A 19,239-nucleotide genomic window follows, 5' to 3' on the forward strand; every position below is an offset into this window, starting at 1 on the left:
CTTGTGGGCGTCCCACTGGGACCACTGTAAGAACAGAATGTGGCACTGGACGAGGTGCTGGCTGGGTCAACCAAGGTTCTTCTCGAGACCTTATTTGTGGATGACGGCGCACCCAAGTTTTAAGGCTCTGGAGGGGTTATCTTACAGACTGGGACTCCCTGGATAGATTAAAATTTCTTCATGAATGACAGAACACTGAATTGTGTCAATTCGACTTATTCGTCACAGACCAGCATAGTAAAATAATATACGCCTTTTCAGAATACTAGAGATGAAATCTATCGTCAATGTCAACAATCCAATCGATCAAAATCAAGGCAGCGCCAATAATTGCAAGTCACAAAGCCGATAACCTGAATTTCCATCAGGACTGCACTCAAGGCGTCAGAGCACCAACCACACATATAACATGGGGTTGATCTAAGCTGGTAACTGTTCCTGCAAATTATAATAGCAACCCAAACCTTTTGTGTTTCCCACCATTTATTTTGCACCAAAGTTACCAAAAAGGCATGCTTTGTATTCAGACACTGTCATTCTCAAGGCAGACCACTGCGATCAACAGCACTTAAGTCCCTGATTTCAATGGGGCAGCTCGAAGTGTGCCAAACTCAGAATGCAACCCGACGGGTTTCTTGAGCGCAATCGCACCCATTGAACTGCTCAGCAGATCGGTTCCAGCAGAGCAGCTTCTCTGAAAAAGAGGACTCCGGAAGTTTCCTCCCTTTTTTAATATATCAAACTTAAGCAAACAAATAGCATTTTTTCCTGCTCATGTGGGTGGCTAAGAGAGAGGGCCAAGCTGCTGGTAACAAAAAGCATCACAAGATCTTGAAAGCAGCTCATGGATACTTAAACCTCACCATAAAGGAGAAGAAGATAACTCTCAGGCATGATGCAGAAGCTCGAGGAAAGGAGCTGCTTCTGTGTATCTCAATGCAATGATCCAATATGATCACACGGACTTTGTGGAGACAGTCTGAAGAGTTTGCCATGACATGTTATGTCAGGGCGTACAAGATGATGAAGGTGATGTCTCACAAGACACCAACTTGGAGTTCTGAAGGAGGAAATCCACTAAAAATGTTTCTCCCATTGTGTACTTTCGCAAAAAATGTGTTTCTCTTAAGAGACAACTGGGAAGCACCACCTCTGGACTCAAGATGTCTGGCACAGTCCAATCCTGACTCTAGAATATGGATATTCTGCAAATGCAGGCATGGATTCTGGAATAAACTGAAATGCTCCTTCAATGACTCGGGTGCGATGAGCAGTTTCTATGGGTCTCATTATGGAGAGGAAGAGGACTGGAAAGACTAGAAACAAACGATACACCGGTGGCCATTGGGAAAGCTTCAAAGAACCTGTTGACGGACTGCAAGATTTATACTTTCCTGCAGCACAAGATGTACCCAGCACAATGGGCCAAGGCCGATGGTCAGTAAAAAGAACTTCCCGGCGCGCACAAATGCACCTTCAGATGTCGCTAAAGCTGTCTGCACGCCCCCGGAGGCCTGCTGGAAGAGGCACCGAAGTCTTCTTTGTACTGAGTCGCGGCCCTCGTATTAGCAGGGCTAAGAGCGAGCTGGGAATGGCTGGAGATGACCGATGCAGCAAGCATTACTAACAGAGAAGGAGGGAATGAAGTAAAGGCCCCTGCAGGTCCTGGGCGCATGCAAGGTGCACCATGACAAAAAGCCATCTCGGGACAAGCATTTGCTGGCCTGGCAGGGTGGCAACTGCAGAGGTCGGCTCTTCCGTGGCTTGGAGGGAGGCCCATTTTGGGAAAGTCAAAAAGAGATTTAGCTGAGTCAAAGGGTTCTGCGTGTCAGTAAAATGGGGAGAAAACCACAAAGACAACCAGCTCCTTCAAGAAGTCACTATCCACGGAGGACACCAAAACATCCTTTCCTGAGGAAGGCATCCCACACAGTGGTTACTTAAATTTTTTTGAGCAGAAGTGTGAGAATGAATGTTGGTGCCATTACTCTTCAGCTCTTCAGGGACTCCATGCTAATTATGCTTGATTGCATGAGCTGTATTTTCTTCTTTCTGGAAATTTAAGTATATCCTATTTGCTCACTTTCCAAAAAGCTCTTTCCCACCCAACTGGATGATAAGCCCACTGAGCTTTTGTGATCATTTAATCCCACATTATTCCTGCCAACTCACGCTTACCAGTATGAAGATATTAAAGGCAACAATCAATTATATAAGCAGAAAGCATCAGAAAATCACAGCCAATTCCATCCCAGTAACTCAGCAATAAATGCATGCAATCAGTCATTTACCCAAATGCAGCAACAAGACTGCAGGTACGTAACAGAAGGAATGGGATGAGTCCTTTTTCGAGGCAAGGGAAGAACCCTGAGATAATCTGCGCTACCGCCCAAGTCTTGCTACAGTCAAAAGGTTTCTCGGTGTCTAATCTAATGTGTTTCACAACATCCTAAATACACAGCATACTGTTCCGCTGTGAGGATGCTGGCCAATACTTTCTGCTCTCCAACAAAGGCCTCCAAAAGGTGCACAACCTACAATCACACCCTCCCTTATCCTTTCCCCAGCAGTTCCAGTTCTTTAAAGTCTCTCTTCAGGACGTATGTATTTTCTGAACCTTTAATCACCTTCATTGCTCTCCAGCTTCCATTTCCAGTCGGTTATATGTTCAACGGAGGATGGAAGAGGCCAAACACACATTAAAAATGACCACATGTGACAACCCCAGCATCAGGCCAAGAGGAAAACACCAAATTATTTGCCACCAATTACACTTAACGGTGCCATTACAAATTCCAACATGTGCTTTAAGTTGCCTTGCATGTAACTGCTGTGGAATACGTCCTAATCTTGCTCATGAAATAATTACATGGGCTCCATCCTGCCAAATGAGACTGTAATTAACCCTAATTGCTCAAAATGTAACTTGGCTAATTCGAGGATATCAATTACTATTAAATGACTTAATATGACAAATTGCTGCATTAGGGGAGGGGGCTGAACTCACACAGGGTATTTTGGTGCAGCGCTGCGCACCATGTGCTTCCAGGCAGCTCACTGCTTTCGCAAATCTCAAGGCTGCGCTTTGCTTCTGCTACCCTAATGAAGCAGCTTTGCAGACGTTCTCAGCCTGGATGTTGCTGCTTTTCCAGGAGTAGCCTTCACCAATTCGTAATGAAATACGCCCACTGTTTAAGAGAACGAGTACCAGACCGGGACTTTTTGGCACGCATTACTAATTCTTTCACTTGGTGCAAAAGACTGGCATAGATCTCTCTTAGTCACTGAAAAACACCAGGCATGTCCTTACTGCTCTAGCTGATATAGCTGCAATGGAAGCTGAGACGAGAAACCGATCAAGCAGTAGCAAAGACAAGACTGGGGCAAAAGAGGGAAGGCATCCAGAGAAAGCGGCTGCCTGGACGGGTTGGAAAGTCACAGCCGTGGGCATATCCTTGTTCTAGTTGCTGACTTTAGGCAGAAGTTGGGTTTTGGTTAATTAAAAAAATCTCAAGAGTTGCCTGGGAAGTAATATGAGCAATTATTCAGATATTCATTTGTCTGCACACTTTTCTCTAACTTTGCTCTAGAACTGAAGGAAGTGTGGGGCCTTCCCGACACTGGGGGACTTTGTCTCCCATCAGCCCCAGCCACCATTCCAATGGAGAAGGAAAATAAGAATCGTGGCCCTACGACGCCTCTCTCATCCCTGCTCTGTTCTATGCATAGTGGTAATCGTGGAAGGAACGAAGAATGTAGCACTTGCCACCTACAGAGAACTGAATGGAGCTACGCTATTTATTCCGTCTTCTGCTTTTTCTTCAGTCTCTCGGTGGTTCACAACATAATGTCATGGTACAGCGACTGAGCTTATTTATTTATTTTCGATTTATATCCTGCCTTTTTCCTACAAAGGGCTCAAGGCAGCTTACATCTCCCCCTCCATTTTATCCTCACAACAACAACCCTGTGGGGTAGGTTGGGCTGAGAGTCTGTGACTGGCCCAAAGTCACCCAGTTGGCTCCATGGCTGAGCAGGACTCGAACCCAGATCGCCTGAGTCCCAGTCCCATGCTCTTCACCACGACACCACACTGGCTTCGTGATTCCCACGACTACAGCATCACCTCAACTACATTTACATTCTAACAATACACCTGCATGTGTTTTAATCCCCCCCACCTTAATTACAGGTATAGGCAACCTTTCCTCCAAGTAGCTGGAGGCGACATACATGGTGTCACTGTCTCACTTTTATATTCACAACAACCCTTTGCGGTAGCTTAGTCTGAGAAATAATGAATGGCTCGAGGTGGCTGAATTTCATAGCTGAGAGATTTGAACATGGCTCTCCCCAGTCCTGGGCAGATACTCCAACCACTGCATTACTCTGACTTTTTAAAGGGAAGAAAAAAGGGAAAAGTCACAACTGATCTCAGGCATTCCTTCTGATGGCAAAGACCACTTGCTTAAAGTATAGTTCAGAAAGTTGGATTTCTTTTTCTGCAGAAAGATTTTAATATTGGCAGAGCAGTGGAGCAGGGAGAGGATTAATTGGGCTGCCTAGCTCCTAAAACTTTGGATTTCTTCAAGAAGCTGCTGACTCAGACGACCATAAAACCTTCAAGGCAACAAGCCAGGAAAGAAAGAAAAATGGCTGCTTACTTGTGCATCATGCTGGTATTCCTGGCTTCCCAATTTGCAGAGTGGGTTGTTCTGGTCCCCTAGATGGTGTGGATGATTGTGTTGTCCTTCCATGGTAACATGCCACACTTTGCCTTTTGGCTCTGCCGGAACAAGAACACAACTGTGTCAACACAAGCGTTCGAGGAAGCCCTTTCCGTTTTCTACCGCAAGGAAGGATCTAGTCAACGTCACCAGCTCAACATCCCACCATGACCTTCCTCAGACACTTTGACCAACCTCTGGGGCCTTCCTCTGAGCGCCAACCCCGAGGGAAGTGTGGAGGGTGGCAATGACGGGAGGGGACGCTTTGGTGGTGGCCCCCACCTTCTCTACTGCAGCCCAGCTGGCGCCAAATCTTCCATCTTTTTGGTGCCAGGTTCAGACAGGCCTCTTTCCTGAGGCTTTTAAAGGCTCAGTCGGCCACCCAGGGGCCTGATGGCGATCACCCGTGTTTGCAGAGCTACCCTTATTTTCATTCTTTGCACTGCTTGTTTTCAACCATTTTAAACTGGACATCTTTTCTGAGGTTTTCGCTGGATTTTTACTGTTTGTTTTATGGATTGGATAAACCACCCAGAGAGCTTCGGATGTGAGGTGCTATAGACGCAACAGCAGCAGCAGCAGCAACAGACGGTCGGCACAGCCTCTTCTGGTCTCTCTGCCATTCCCCCCTCCCTATTTTCCTCCACTGCTTGTGGGAGCTGCTGGCGCCCCGGCCTCGTTTCCTCAGGAGCCCGCGTACACAAACAGGCATGCATATGTGCAGCGTCCACGCCGCATGTGCAGTGAGAACGTGGCTCCTGGGCCGCTGTCAGCAGCACAGGGGCGGCAGGAGGCCCTGGCTAGCCGGGGGCTGGCTGCCCCACACGTTCGCGGAGCAACACTCCTGGAGCACTGCCAAGACTCTCTTAATGGAGCTACAGATCTCCTTGTGGAAGACATGATACCGTAAGGCACTTCCAACTGCTGGGAAGAACAGACAAGCGCTCCTTTGTTTTCTTTGTGTTCTTAATGTCTTGAGTGCAGCATTGCGACTTTTGGCTTACAGTGGGGTGGGGGGAAGAAACACTTCAGGTATCACGTGCTGCAATATATCAAGGGGCCATTTATGGAATTAAGGCAGCTTCTAAAACGTCAAATACCTTATGAAAAAGACACACTGCAGTCAACCTAAACAGAAGCATCTCCAAAAACGTTCAGATGCTCTTATAAGCCATTTCATTCCAATGCAACAGTTCATACTTTTAACAAGTAGGCTGGACTCATTCATACGGCAAATTCATGCTTAACATGAACTGCCATCAGATACTTGCAAGTACTTTGTAAAATGAGCTATTGTATAAACTATCTAAAAGGTTTAGGTCTACTGGATTCTTTTATTTCCCTCATCAGGTACATGGCAGAAAAACTTCCTCTCTGTCTTATTCTAGCATCAAATCACAGCACCATGACACTCTTCACCCTATCAGGCGGTGCGAATGCCGGATGTTGCCGTTCCCAAAGTGCGTTACCCAAGCAGCTGAGAAGAGTGTCTCTGACGCCCATTTCGGCAGGACCCTGAGAACAGCCTGCGGTCGTGCAAAAGTTGCCACCGCCCTCGCAGATTCCCTATCTCCTCCAAGCCTCGATCAATTCCTTTCCAGAAGCACGAGAGGCAGTTGGAATCAAGGAGGAAGGAGCAGTAAAGCCTCGGGAGACAGGGGCAGCAACCATCCCTGGAGCAAGTCTGGGGACGCAGACTTTAAAACAAGTCTGTGCTGCATGTGAAAAAAACTCGCCACAAAATAAACTGTACGCATTCAGAAGAGACAGCCACATTCCGCTGCAGCACAAGCAGAAATTTTTGCTTAAGGATAGCATCCTTACGGAGACGTTCCAAGCTGCAATTGTGCAGGATGGCCTGAAGTTTAGTTTCAGCAGTTTAGTTTCCCCTGCACCCCGAAGCTGGAGCACTGAATGGCCACTTCGGATGCTGCTTACTATCGAAACAGCTCTCAAGTTCATTGCTAATAAACAGAGACATCAGAAGCACCTTTCAAAGTCCACGTTTAGGTAACTAAACAGCAGACTATCTGCCCAGAAAGGATGCAGCTCTATTGTCATCCTGCAACAGCCCTTCGTTTAGAGTCCTATGGAAATAGAAGATCTAAAACGGGGAGCAAGAAAGTGAACACGCCAGCCTAGGAAGCAAAGAGCTGCTCATTTCCCTTGACAATGTGAATGGACATCAGCTTCACTACATATTTCTTGTCTTCCTCATTCACTAGAAATGACCTTGACTCACACAAGTGTAAAGATTCCCAAAAGCCCAATTCCAAACCACTTTTAGAAACTGGAAGATTATATGATGGTGCATGCCCACATGCTGAATCAACAGATAAAAGCAAATTAGGTTTACACTGCAACTGCTGGGGACGGGTAAAGCCAGTTGCCAGGCCGTCTCGGTGCGACTAAACGCCACTGTTCTGGAAAAGCACAGGAGGAAGATACCTAGATGAATTTAAGACACTGAAAAATGAAGAGCCAAACCTAATCTGCAAATATATCTGAGATACTTCTAAGTCTTTTGATGTTTTATCATTGTCCACACAGTTTTAGATAATGCAGGAGTCCATCACTCCTGTGTGAGCAACTAGATACTTCTGCTTTGAAAAACAGACTTTTGAAATACAAAATACAATCTTATGGCAGAAAGGCTACAGAGATTATACAAGGACGATTTACTGTTTGCCAATAGTCAGGGTTGACTTTATCATAAATGAATTGTATCATGAACTTATCATGAATGTGATCCATGTTAATTTGCAAGAAACAACCAGCTCTATCTGCCCTTCGCAACCACGGAGAAATGACCCAACTCAGACAGGTCCACGAACAGACTGAATCTGAGGAGTCCTGTCAGGACGCAAGATATATGCACAAGGCGCACGTTCCTCGTGGCTCACACATCCTGATACTGCAGGACGCACAGGGTACACTTGCTTGCGCTGAGCGAAGGGGTACGGCGACAGCCACCCCCAGTTCAGGCCTGCACAGCTCATCCCGAGCCTGTCAGCTTGGCTAGTGTATGTTTCAAAGCATCTTTGCTTGCACAGCTTTGGAAAGAGTAACGATGAAATATCAATTTGGGAAAGCGATATGCATCAGCTCACATGACACCGGCACTGATCCTTGCTGACACCTAAGGGACATGCTGTCCTGCTCAACACTGGTAGCTATTCTGGGATGTTGGAGGCAAACACTCTATAGGTGGATTACTCCTAGGAGGGGAATGCAGAAGGTGCACATGCGGCCTTTGGCACACACCTGCCTCTGCAGGTAACTAAGTTACTCAACATGGAGGGGATCGATATGTTCTGCCAAGTTTACATCTAAGGCAGACATGCCATCAAGCCACGTGGAAATCGCATGCAACTCATGCACATGAGTTATACTTTTACTAACCAAAGAAAATGTTACTCCTTCTTTGAAAAAAGAACATGGCACCCAAGCATATATAATCTCATTTTCATATGCCATTCAGTAAGTTGTGTGCTGACATGGCCTGCTCTTTCAATTCCTCACCTCAGTCCCAAGCAAGAGGTAAATCATTTAGTTAAAAGCTTCTAAATTAATAATTTCCATTTTCAGCCTGTATATACTGTTTGATCAACAAATATTTATTAAGAATCAGATAAACGCCACACTTCAAAGTCATGCACCATTTCCCCATTAAAGCAGGTTTCTTTGGAAGGGAACGTTTTAAACAAGGCAGACATCTGATAAACCTGTACAGGTTTACGCAGAAGTCAATCCACGGAGTCCACTAAGCTCTGATTCCAAGTCAGCATGTGCTTTTATGATTACAACCTAATGAATGTTGCCCAATGTGAATTCAAGTTGCAAAACAGGTCGCCGGATTCGAGCTGGTTGCCCAGCCTGCATTCGTACCTAGCTGGCTGCAACCCATCCACTGCCTGACGTTTCTGAACCGACTTTAGAGGCTGCCCTACACAGGCCGCTTAACAGGATTCCAGCCAGGATGTCAGCAGCGGGATGAATTATTGAGATAAGAGCCTCACTTTCCAGGTATGAATTATCCTGGACTGCTATTTTTGTACTCCACATCCCTCAGCATCTAAATGGCCTCTCTTGAGGGAGGGCCTGCCGCTCCGTGGAAAAGCACGTGCTTCGCATGCAGAGGGCCCTGGCTCAATCCTCCGCAGGGCAGGAAAAAGCCCAGCCTGGAGACCTGCAGAGCCAGTGGTCTCTCTCCTGATAAGCCGGCCTCCTCTGTTCTGACGCTCTCTTCTCAAACCCTGAATAGTCGTGACTCTGTCAAATGAACACTACAATCATTTCTTTTCCATCTCACAGAGAGCAACTATTTTCCTGAATATACAGATGTAGACACACAGCCTTCGAGTTGATGATGTAGGCAGTATCTTTGCATACGAAGAGACGCACCCAAACCAAAACCATCCCATCCCTAACCAGACAGTCGAGCACAAAGACTAGGTATTGCAAAGGTTATTGCACCGCAACCTTGCTTTAGCCTGACACAGCAGTATGTCTGAATTGGCTCAGCCTGTATGCATGGCTGCTCAGAAAAGAAATGTGTGTAAATGAGGGGATTTTTTAAAAGATCAGTTTTTAAATCCCCTATGCCACTTGACAAAACAATTCCCAATCTTACCTTTCAAAAGAATCAAAACCCTCGTGCTTAAAGGACAACCATACCAGAGCCATTTATATTCAGGAAGGTTGTTTTAATTCTTTTATTTTAATTTTCTTATATACTGTCTGATTACTGTAAAATCTCAAGACAGTTTGCATAAAAAGTCAAAAGTATAAATACATATTAAAACCGTATTACCACCATAAAGTAGTTAAACACTTCTTCGTGCCCACGCTTACTAAAACTAATTAAAATGCATTACTGAGTAAAAAAAAACCTGGGAGAATAAAAAGGTTTTGGCCATGCGCCTAAACCAATAAGGTGTCATTTAGGCACACCTCTCTGGAGACTGAGTTCCGTAATCGGGGTGCTATTGCAGAGAAGACCCTCCCCCCGTCACTGCCCTCCTCATCATTCTCAAGGAGGGCTCTCGAAGGAGGACCTCTGTGGATGATCTTAGGGTCCTGGCAGACATTCCCTTAGATAATATTACGTTCCAGAGGACAAAGCAGAAAGTAAAGGAAAGACTTTTGCCGGGAAACCATCTCCCCCTGGCTACTTTTGCATTTTTGTGACTCAAGGAAGGAATGAAATTGCCAGGAGCTGCTTGTCTATACAAGCTCCCCTTCAGCAAGCAAGAAACGTCTCTAGGTGAAAACCCTTTTGCTGGTTGAAAAGCGGAATACAGATATTGTAATAAGGAGGGGAACAAACCTAGCTGGAAAAGATCCCTTTTTTCTTTCAAGCTGCTCTTCCAATGATTAAAGTATGGCCTCCTGGGCATAGAACATGTTCTTTAGCAGCCCTATGGTTGTCATCGGTTGGTCAACTCCAACTTATGTCCCTTAAAATGTCGTTTCTTTGACAGCTCGGCTCAGTTCTCATAAACTAAAGGCTGTGGCTTCCTTGATGGAACCAATTCACTCCAGATTAGATTGTCCTCTTCTTTGGTCTTCAACTTTCCCTAGCATGACTGCAAAAGCACTATTGTAAGCATGTAATCCCAAGCATTATTTAGTAGCCCTGGGGCTACTAAAAATCTTTACAGATTGCTAAATCCCGCAATCTTGATCGTAAGGCTAGGATAGGCCTTACTAGTAATAATAAGGAACGTAAGACAAGATAGGCTCCAGGACATTTCACGGTAAGGTATAGCTGTAGCAAGTGGGGCTTTGTTTCTGAAAATCAAAGCAGGGTTCTTGGACAAAGTGTCTGATCTATGCTGCTAGTAAGGGAAATCACGCAAAAAGGAAAGCTTTCGGCACCATGCTTCAATTTCACCATCGATAGCACATTCTGACTCTACCTTATATCTGTGGAGAAGTTCCAATCGGTTTCTTAACCAATCTTCTCGCAAAAAAATACTACAGTTTAGCAAGCTCTAAAAATGCCTCACTTATTCTGTTCTCGATGTAGAAGCATTGTAAAGAGGCTTTTATAGTAGCTGCATCAAATTGATGAGTGAAAGGAATTATGGGAGAAATCAAGAGGAGAACTGTGTGATTCCACATCTGGTGCTATCCTTGAAAAGGAGGACTATAAACTCTACCGATTATAGGAGGAGGCATCTATCTTGACCCCCTCCCTACTTCCAGTATCACATGTATTGAATACATTTCTGCAAACACTACAATGTCAGAGCCCATTCGCTGCCATTTATGCACCATCTAAAAGCACAGTGGCTTTCAAACATAAGGATTACGCTGGCAACTGCTTGCAGTGCAGGCGTACAGGTAATTCATTCTTCTCAAAAGATTCTCAAGAGCAAGCCAATTTTGCTTTACCAGCTACGGCCAATACTCCACCAATTGTTGAACCATAGACAGAACTGCTGGAGAAAGACTGACCAGGAGAGCAGAAGAACGTATTGCCCTACCTACCAATTTGATCTGCATCACAACCATAAGTTTACACAAGTACATCCATAAATCAAACTTTGGACCATACTTGTATAATACTGGTACACATCGCATTCATTTTGTTACAGTGAACCACAGAAAACTGTAAACACTACTGGAATCCAGTAGATTTTCATTCAAGTAAACCTGGTTAGGTGTGGACCATATAGCTCATTAGCTAAAGTCCGGAACAATCTCCGAGATGTTCAAGAGCCAGAATTTACTCTGTGTGTGTGTGTGCATGCATATGAGAGGGAGGGAGGGAGAGGGAGAGAAGTGGCAACCAGGGATATTTCTAATCCTACTTATCGATCAGAATATTTTGAGTATAAATCAAACTAGCAGACTATTTCTACTGTACTTGGTTTTCAGATAAGGTAAGCAAAGTGACGACTTCTTCCTTGACTCAACCAAGAAGAAAGATGGTCCAAACAACTCTTCCTTCCAGAACTGGATGTTCTTGCTCTGCTTTCCTAAGTAGCTGCAGGCTGCAGATGACCTAGAATTTACTTGTTCCTGAACCAGCAGGGAAATGTTTGAAACAAAGAACTATTGTCCCTAAAAGGTTTTAGCTTATTCCATCGAGGCCTGTCTGAACTGTAGTACGGTGGGGCAGAACGAAGACCCCCATCATGTAGAAAAGCATCCCGCAATCTGAATATTTCTTCATTTCACAATGTAAAAGCAGAGTTTTGGGATCACTCTACAACGCGGGCACAGGCTGACTTTCTCACAAAGCAATCATTCCAGCAAGCGAGGAAAACAAAGGCTTTCACCACCCCCTGCAGGAATCCGACAGGTGCACTTTGGATGGCAGAAATGCCCAAGGCACTTGGTAGCAAAGCCCAGGATCATTAGTTACAGGATACCCATTAAGGGAAGGAACTTCCGTATCGGCAGCCTCTGTTTGTATCTGAGGCACTCCGATGGACATCCAAGGTGCAGTCCCCTTCCAAATCAGGCCTGGTAACAGCTGTGATCAGCTTAATCAGGTATAAGCATGCATCTCTGGATGCCCAGATCGCATCCACAGGCCAAAAATTATTCTCCCCGATGAACAAACAGCAAGGGGTACCTCCCAAGCAGAACGTGCAGCAGCGAGAATCTTGCCCACCACGTTTCTGGTCTGCTGTGCCCACACACCCACTTTCTTGCTTCATATGCTCGGCTGTTCTCCAGGTGGCCAGCATCTGGCCGTCTCTGTACGCAACCATTCCGGTGCGCAGTCGAAACGAGACGTTCCCAGAATTAAGAAACCAGTTGGACAGTCTAGAAGGCAGATGGACAAGGAAGCGTCTCTTTCCTTCCTCGTGAACCAGCTGCTTTTCTAATGCGAACTGGCCTTACCGGGCAACACCTCACCTCCTTCTCCACTCAGCTCATGCAGGAACAGGCTGAGAGACTACCTAACTCAGCAGTCCGTTACACAAAACGGCCCATCCATCTGGCCTTTGTTCCCCAGGGATCGGTAACAAGGAGCACAATGCTTGTGATACTAGGGACAGTAAACACCATCTTCCCCGTTCCTTCCTGCCCCATACAGACAGAACAAAGAGTCCGCATGCCCTGGCAAACGGCAGCTTCTCCAGGGAGAAAGGCCCAAGCACGTCACCTTTTTGCAAGGCTCAATGGCTGCTCTGGCACTCGTCTGGAGACTACCCCCCGCCCACTGCCGCCAGCTGGCAAGAGCTTGCTTCGGCCTCCTGAATCTGATCCACAAAAAGGACTGCCTCGGATGGGCCTGCCAGGAGTGGGCCTGCCACTGAAGGGGAGCTGGCTGCTTCACCAGAGCCACCTCTGACATGGGGTTGCCTGGCTCTGGTCAGCCCATGGAGGCGCCTAGATGCTGGCGGCTTCCAGATGGTTCTGGTGGGCTTCCTGCATGCCATCGCTGTGCAATGCAGGAATGACCTGAGCAGTTGAGAAGACGGTCCCTGAAGGCAAGCGCCCACTCAGCTTTCCCTGGCAGTATCGGCTTCTATCCAATGCTGAAAGCATGTTGCTCTTTCCTGTATGAGGTTCCACATCCCACGCTCTTTTGGCCACAACCTCCTGGTAAGGAAGACTTCTCAGCTGCATAGGAGGGGCGACATTAATGGCAACACTTCCTCAGTGTGCCGGGTCTGCTCAAAACAAAGAGGAGCTCAGGCAAACAAAAGCGCATCCTTGTCTTGGTGAAGCAGGATGCAGACCTCACACAGAGTAGGAAGTCTGCAGAAATTTCAGGTACACGCCACACCTACGCACTTGAACTCTATAAGACTTTCTACACAGAGAGAGGTAGCCCATAGATGCGAGAGAAGCAGAACACCCTTTACTGAGGCATCTACAAAAGAAAGAAGGGAGTCAAAGTATTTTGAAAACTAAGCACCAAAACTATATTGCTTCCCTTCTCTCTCTCTACTGCCCGATAATGTTCTCTCTCTCTTGCTTGCTCATAAAATAAATCTGTCAAGTTGCTATACAAGATTACCCATATATTTAAATGATGGCTCGGCTTGTGATTACATTATCTCCGGTCTTGCATGTGTGTGACAAGGCAGCAGCCCTATCCTGGGAGAGTCTTATTTTTGTGTGACTTTTATTGTCCATTATCTTACAGCATTTATGCTGCAGCCACGAAGCCTTGCAGGAATATTTCACAACAGAAATATCTTTGTCGTTAGTATTCTCACTGCAATTTAGTCAGATCAACCTTTAAATCTCATCCATCATGCTGAAGAGCTTTGGCAAAGCGTGCAACAGTAATACATGTTTGCTTGTAGATCCCAATTACCAGCCACGTTAAGCAGCAGCAGCAGCAGCAGCATCTCCCTCCTTCCCTCCCTCCCGTAACGCAAGCAAGCAAAGACAAAACGCACAAGCAGCCTCCGGGTTCTCACCCTCTCGCTTCTTCTTGGTGGGAGGACACAACCAGCGCACCGCAAGCAGACTGACACTGTCTGGCACATGACAAATATACTTGAACCCGACAATTAAGCTTCTGACAACACTTCCAAAAGCAAAGAGTATTTACTGTAATACTCTTGACAAGGTTTAACTCCTTTGCTTGCCTTTCCCAGGAGTCAGTTCAAGATGACTCAAAATTACCATAAGTAGAACAGTTTAAGCAGTTTAACAGGAAAAGGCACACAAATGTATGACAATATGGAACATACACCTTTCAGAACGCGAGCACTATTAAAAGGGATGGCAGGAGATAGAACTGCCGCGTACTACATAAGGGAAGGAATGGCTAAATTCCAAGGGAAATTGTAGAAGACCTTGCTAGACTTCTCACTTGCCTCCAACTGATGTTCCTCAGAATCACTGCACTTAATGCGGGTTTAATGCATGCGCACAGCTTGGCAGACCACTCCTCACACGTGTTACTTGGTGGGGAGATACTGGGCATCAGCCTCACCTTGCAAGTTTTACATTTCTGCATTTTCAAGTCCTGTCCAAAAGCTCAACACACAGCCTGCTTTAGCTGGCATTGCACTTGGGGTGGCGTTGGGGGCGGGAAATCTCAAATTGTTCATTTTTTAAAATAGGAGCAACTTGGAAATGACATTAGCCATGTTTCCAGGTAATAATTCAAGTCTATAGCCCATGTGGCAAGCTCTGTTTTTCAAACTGACACTGCTGTTTTCCTGTCTGTGCGTTGGGGCTTGGCACGGAATGTGCGTTTCCTAGCTATCTGTATACAGGCCATCTTTTCTGTGCACAGGTGTGTGAGTGTGTATACGCGCACACCAGATATGCCATAGTAAATCCATTAGCCCTTAAGGTGCCATAAAACTCTTTCCATCCATCCCAAGAAACCTACAACTTAAAGCTGAGAATGCAGTCCTGAAATCCTCGCCAGTAGCTTGCCATGCACCATTTTGGGGGAGGATAATTTGGGATTTTTTGGGGGGGCGAGATCCCATGACTGGGGTCCTGTTATGGGGATTGTAAGCTTTATGGGGCTATCTGAGACCTATCTAAGACCTAAGCCTCATTTTTTATACAAACACCTAAATCTGTTCGAAGTGTTTTAATAAGAAAGGGCCAAAAATTCCTAGATCCTTTTTTTGCCTTTTTTTTTTTTTTTTTTGCAAAAAATTGACTTTTTTTGTTTATGTCAATGGAGGTAAAGCCAGTGCAAATCACTGTTCCATACCTGGAAGTCAAAAGGTAAGTCCCCCAATATAAACTCGAGTCAGAGCTGGCTCACTTTGGATGTCAATAAAACACATGTTGCCTGCCTATATTTAAGTATCTGTGGCCAGCTTCCCATCCTGGTTGAAATAAATGTTGCACCCAGATCAGGTTTACATTCCTTGTCTTTAGTCAGCAAGATTAATCTTTCAACAGAAATACACGAAGATGTGTCCATGCCGTACTCATTCACAAAAAAACAAACACACAAAAAGCTTCTACAAAGGCAACTTCCTTCTGGAGAGTTACTTTGTTTTAGCCTCTGCATCAATATTTCATCTAGAAAAAAATGGAAGCGACACATATTTTGGCTGCTAAATGCCAGAATGGTCAAATTCGCGAGAAAAGACACTATTTTATTTAGCATTTTTACCCCAAGTTTCCCACTGGTATGTCTTGACTTATTATCATTACATTGCATTTATATCCTGCCATATTTCCTCTTTGGAGCAATCTAAGGCAATTTACGCGGCTCCATTTTGGACTATCCCCACACTCAGAAACAAAGAGGCAAACAAAATAAGAAAAGATGCTATTAAAATATTTACTATTTAGCCCCAAAGTTGGAAGATAAGAAACTAGTTTTCTGTTATGCCTTTCACTGATACAGAGAGCAAGAGGCACTGGATTAGTCATTAGAAAACAGCTTTAAGATCTAAAATGCTACCTAGCCATGATGACACACAGCTATACCCAGGTTAGGTTATTCCACCCAGGTTAGCTTGTACACTCTGCAATCGATGCATTTGGGCCTCTCTGGTCTTGCTTTCCAAGAACCATTCTGTCAGCAGCAGAGCTTCTCAGCTCCATCATCGACTGGAATTTGAAGGGAAAGCTTATAAACTTCGATTTATAAGCACAACAATAATAAAGCAGTTTATTATTATAAACTGGAGGGATACAGGATACCCCAAGAAAATCTGGTCGGGAGAAAGGCATGTGTTACAAATGACAGGTGGTCTCCACACCAAGGGCTGAATTAAATTGCATCTTGAAGGGAGCCCAAAGTTTTGTCGAGGTGCTTCCGACGGATCATCAAGCGTGGCGAAAGCACACAACTTGCTTTTACCACATGGCAGAGAAAAAGCATTTCCTTACTGCCTACGTTGCATCCTCAAGATCCCACCCACTGGAGTTGTTAGAAGACCCTGAACCGTACCAAACAACTCCCATAACAAATGGAACGCTGGAGGCCATGATGCAATACATTGTGCGGCTCTTTGCAGATAAAATATGCCCCGTTTGTGCCAACTTAGTTGATGCAAATCAAATGAAGCTTTAAAAGGAGAAGCAGATAATAAATTTCATAAATAACAGTGAATGCCTACTCAGTCATATGATTCAATTCTCCTCCAGACATGTTAAAAAGAGCAACTACAAGTCTCTATTCGACCAGCAGTTACACAAAACTGGGAGCTTTATGTAATAGTTAAATCTTGCAGTGAAGATTATACTGACCTTGATTTGACATTCCATTAATACAACTCTTATCCATGCTGCTACATGTTCACAACTGAGTTCCATCAACTACCACAACATCCAGTGGAAAAGCCTGGGAAACCTTAAAGCTATTATTATTGTCAAAATTTCCTAAGAGTTGTAGAACTTTCCAGCATCTACCTATTTCCAAGGAGTGCACAACACCGAAAGGACACGGGGGTTCTGCTAAGCTCACTCAGGTGTCCTCAGCATAAAACAACACATGCCTTTCAGACATCAAGGGTATAGAATACAGACCTATTCTAAAAGCAAAGCAATTCCCCAATCCCACACGGGATGCTGCAATTCTTACCTCCACCCCCAAACTCACTTGCCCACAATGCAGTAAAGCGCAAGCAGACAGTCGAATGGACTTCAACATGCTTGGCTGGCAGTTTAGGCTTCGGCTCCTTTAATAATGGAAAGTCGTTAAAGCAGAAGTGAAATCTTTTCTCTCCAACATACAAATTAAAGCCTCTGCCGGCAGTCAACCTCTGCTGGCTGAGCCATAACTAAGTCAGCCGAACTTCTCTGGATCCCAGCTTTTCCAGCCTTGAAGAACCATGACTGGATCAGTGCTGTGACAACAAAAACACAATGTGCGCAACATTTGACTGCAAAACAACGCATGAAGGATGTCGTGGAGCCTCTCAGCAGGGCTCAAAGAATCTATGCACTTTTTAGTGCATTTCTGCAAAGTGACTGACGAGAAAAAGACTCGTGAGCAGGAATAGCCCTTGAGCTGGTACACTGTGCTAAAAGCACTTGGAGGTCCCCAGCTTTACCGGCTGCTGGCACCGGTTTAGTGAAAATCAAACTGTTATTCTATCTAAAGATAAAGCAACTACATTGCTTGCTTGGCCCCATCCACTAAAAGGTTTGTGGAAAATAAGACATACACACAAAAGGCAGCCTTTCACAAACACTTGCTTACACCACCTCTGATGCCAAAGGGCCAGCGACATCTTTGAGGGAGTTATAAATACAGTTCCATTAACCAACACAAAGCTCTCTGTGGTGTGTTGTACAGAAGAATATTACAGAAGTTGCTGTCCTCAATGAGAAAGAATAGTTTTCCTCTGGAAAGAAAGGCAAGTAACTAGAACATCAACTCCTTGGGGGACTTATTAGATTCTCAAAGAGCCACTGTGATTTCTGAAACCTGCTTTTGCCAGCAGAAGCTTCATCTTCATGTATACAAGGGGAAACCATGAGAGAGAAAGACCCTGAAGACTATACTTCAGTGTTCTCAGATAATTGAAGAAATGCATTTCAGTAGCAGAGTGCTTACCCTGCATGCCCTTGCTGCACGAAGCTTTTTCTTCAAATTTCTCCGCATTGCATGAAAGTCAGAGTTAGCATCCAGCAGCGCTTCTAAATGGGCATTCAAGCTTTGGCCACTGAATCAAGCGTTCCATTTGCCTTTCCCTAGATCTGGAAGGGATTTTACAGCAGCAGTTTTCTGTTTCTAAGGTGGGAGAGTGGAATGAGGCAACTTTGAAAAATATGCTATCAACAGCCACCCTCAGTTAAAAATATAGTATTACAGGTTGGGAATGAAGAAAAACACAAGGAGAGACTATACAATTACAAAAGACATTCCGTTTAGTTTTTAAAGCTATCTTTAGTCAAACAGGATGTGTGTGGAAGAGATAAACAACCTTCACCATGGCAGGACAGTGGGATTCCAGCCATTCCCACAGATGACCCGCTCCCACATGATAAATTGTTGAGCTCAGACTTCTACCATCGTTTAACTCAAGGAAGCCACAAGAGCAGTGGATGTTCCCACAGTGAAAATGCTTCACAAGTCAAAACAAAGTCCATACCCTTCATTTTGCCAAAGTCACTAGACTACAGCATGTGGCAAGGAGGGCTGTAAGTTATCTGCTCCGGAGTTAAACCCACTTTGAGCCTAGAATAGGGCTTCCCAAGCTCCATCATCTCTGGTGTTAAATCTGGGCCCAAGAACCCCAGGAGGGAAATGCCTCCTGGTGCCATTCTTGTTTGCTTGTTTCTTACGAGAAAAGTTTGTGTCCTTAGGACTCTGAGGCCAATACGGAGCCTGCTCTCTGGCTATGTCAATGCAGGTAACCCTGCCGGGGAAGCGGAAGCAGAGCTGGTAACACATCCAGCCTGAACAAGAGACCCACGCTGCCGTCTGTGGGCAGAGAGGACGTAGCTGCAAGCATGTTTTCCCACACCGTGTCCCAAGGCAGGCCAATCCGTTACACTAAGTCTCCTTTTTGAACTTGAGACGACACACACTGGAGCCAACCGTGCGTTGCTCTGAGTCGAAAGCAGCAGCCAGCACACCTGGCAGCGACAGCAAATTTCT

At 45.3% G+C, this 19,239-nt stretch overlaps 1 protein-coding gene across 2 annotated transcripts in view; it reads right to left on the reverse strand.

Moving 5' to 3' along the window:
* Window positions 1-19,239, reverse strand: part of NEK6 (NIMA related kinase 6) — a 60,048-nt gene that overhangs the window by 28,662 nt on the left and 12,147 nt on the right. The window contains exons 1-2 of one of the 2 annotated variants that reach the window (XM_044439910.1): window positions 5,010-5,025; window positions 4,665-4,786 (exon numbers count right to left, since the gene is read on the reverse strand). In XM_044439910.1, the coding sequence (XP_044295845.1) occupies window positions 4,665-4,757 (93 nt within the window). In that variant the 5' untranslated portion in view covers window positions 4,758-4,786; window positions 5,010-5,025. Of the gene's footprint in view, window positions 1-4,664; window positions 4,787-5,009; window positions 5,026-19,239 lie in introns of those variants that run through there. The other variant, XM_044439911.1, reaches the window with a different exon arrangement.

Source organism: Varanus komodoensis, unplaced genomic scaffold (genome assembly GCF_004798865.1).
Source record: "Varanus komodoensis strain SLA01 unplaced genomic scaffold, ASM479886v1 scaffold36, whole genome shotgun sequence".
Lineage (NCBI taxonomy): Eukaryota > Metazoa > Chordata > Lepidosauria > Squamata > Varanidae > Varanus > Varanus komodoensis.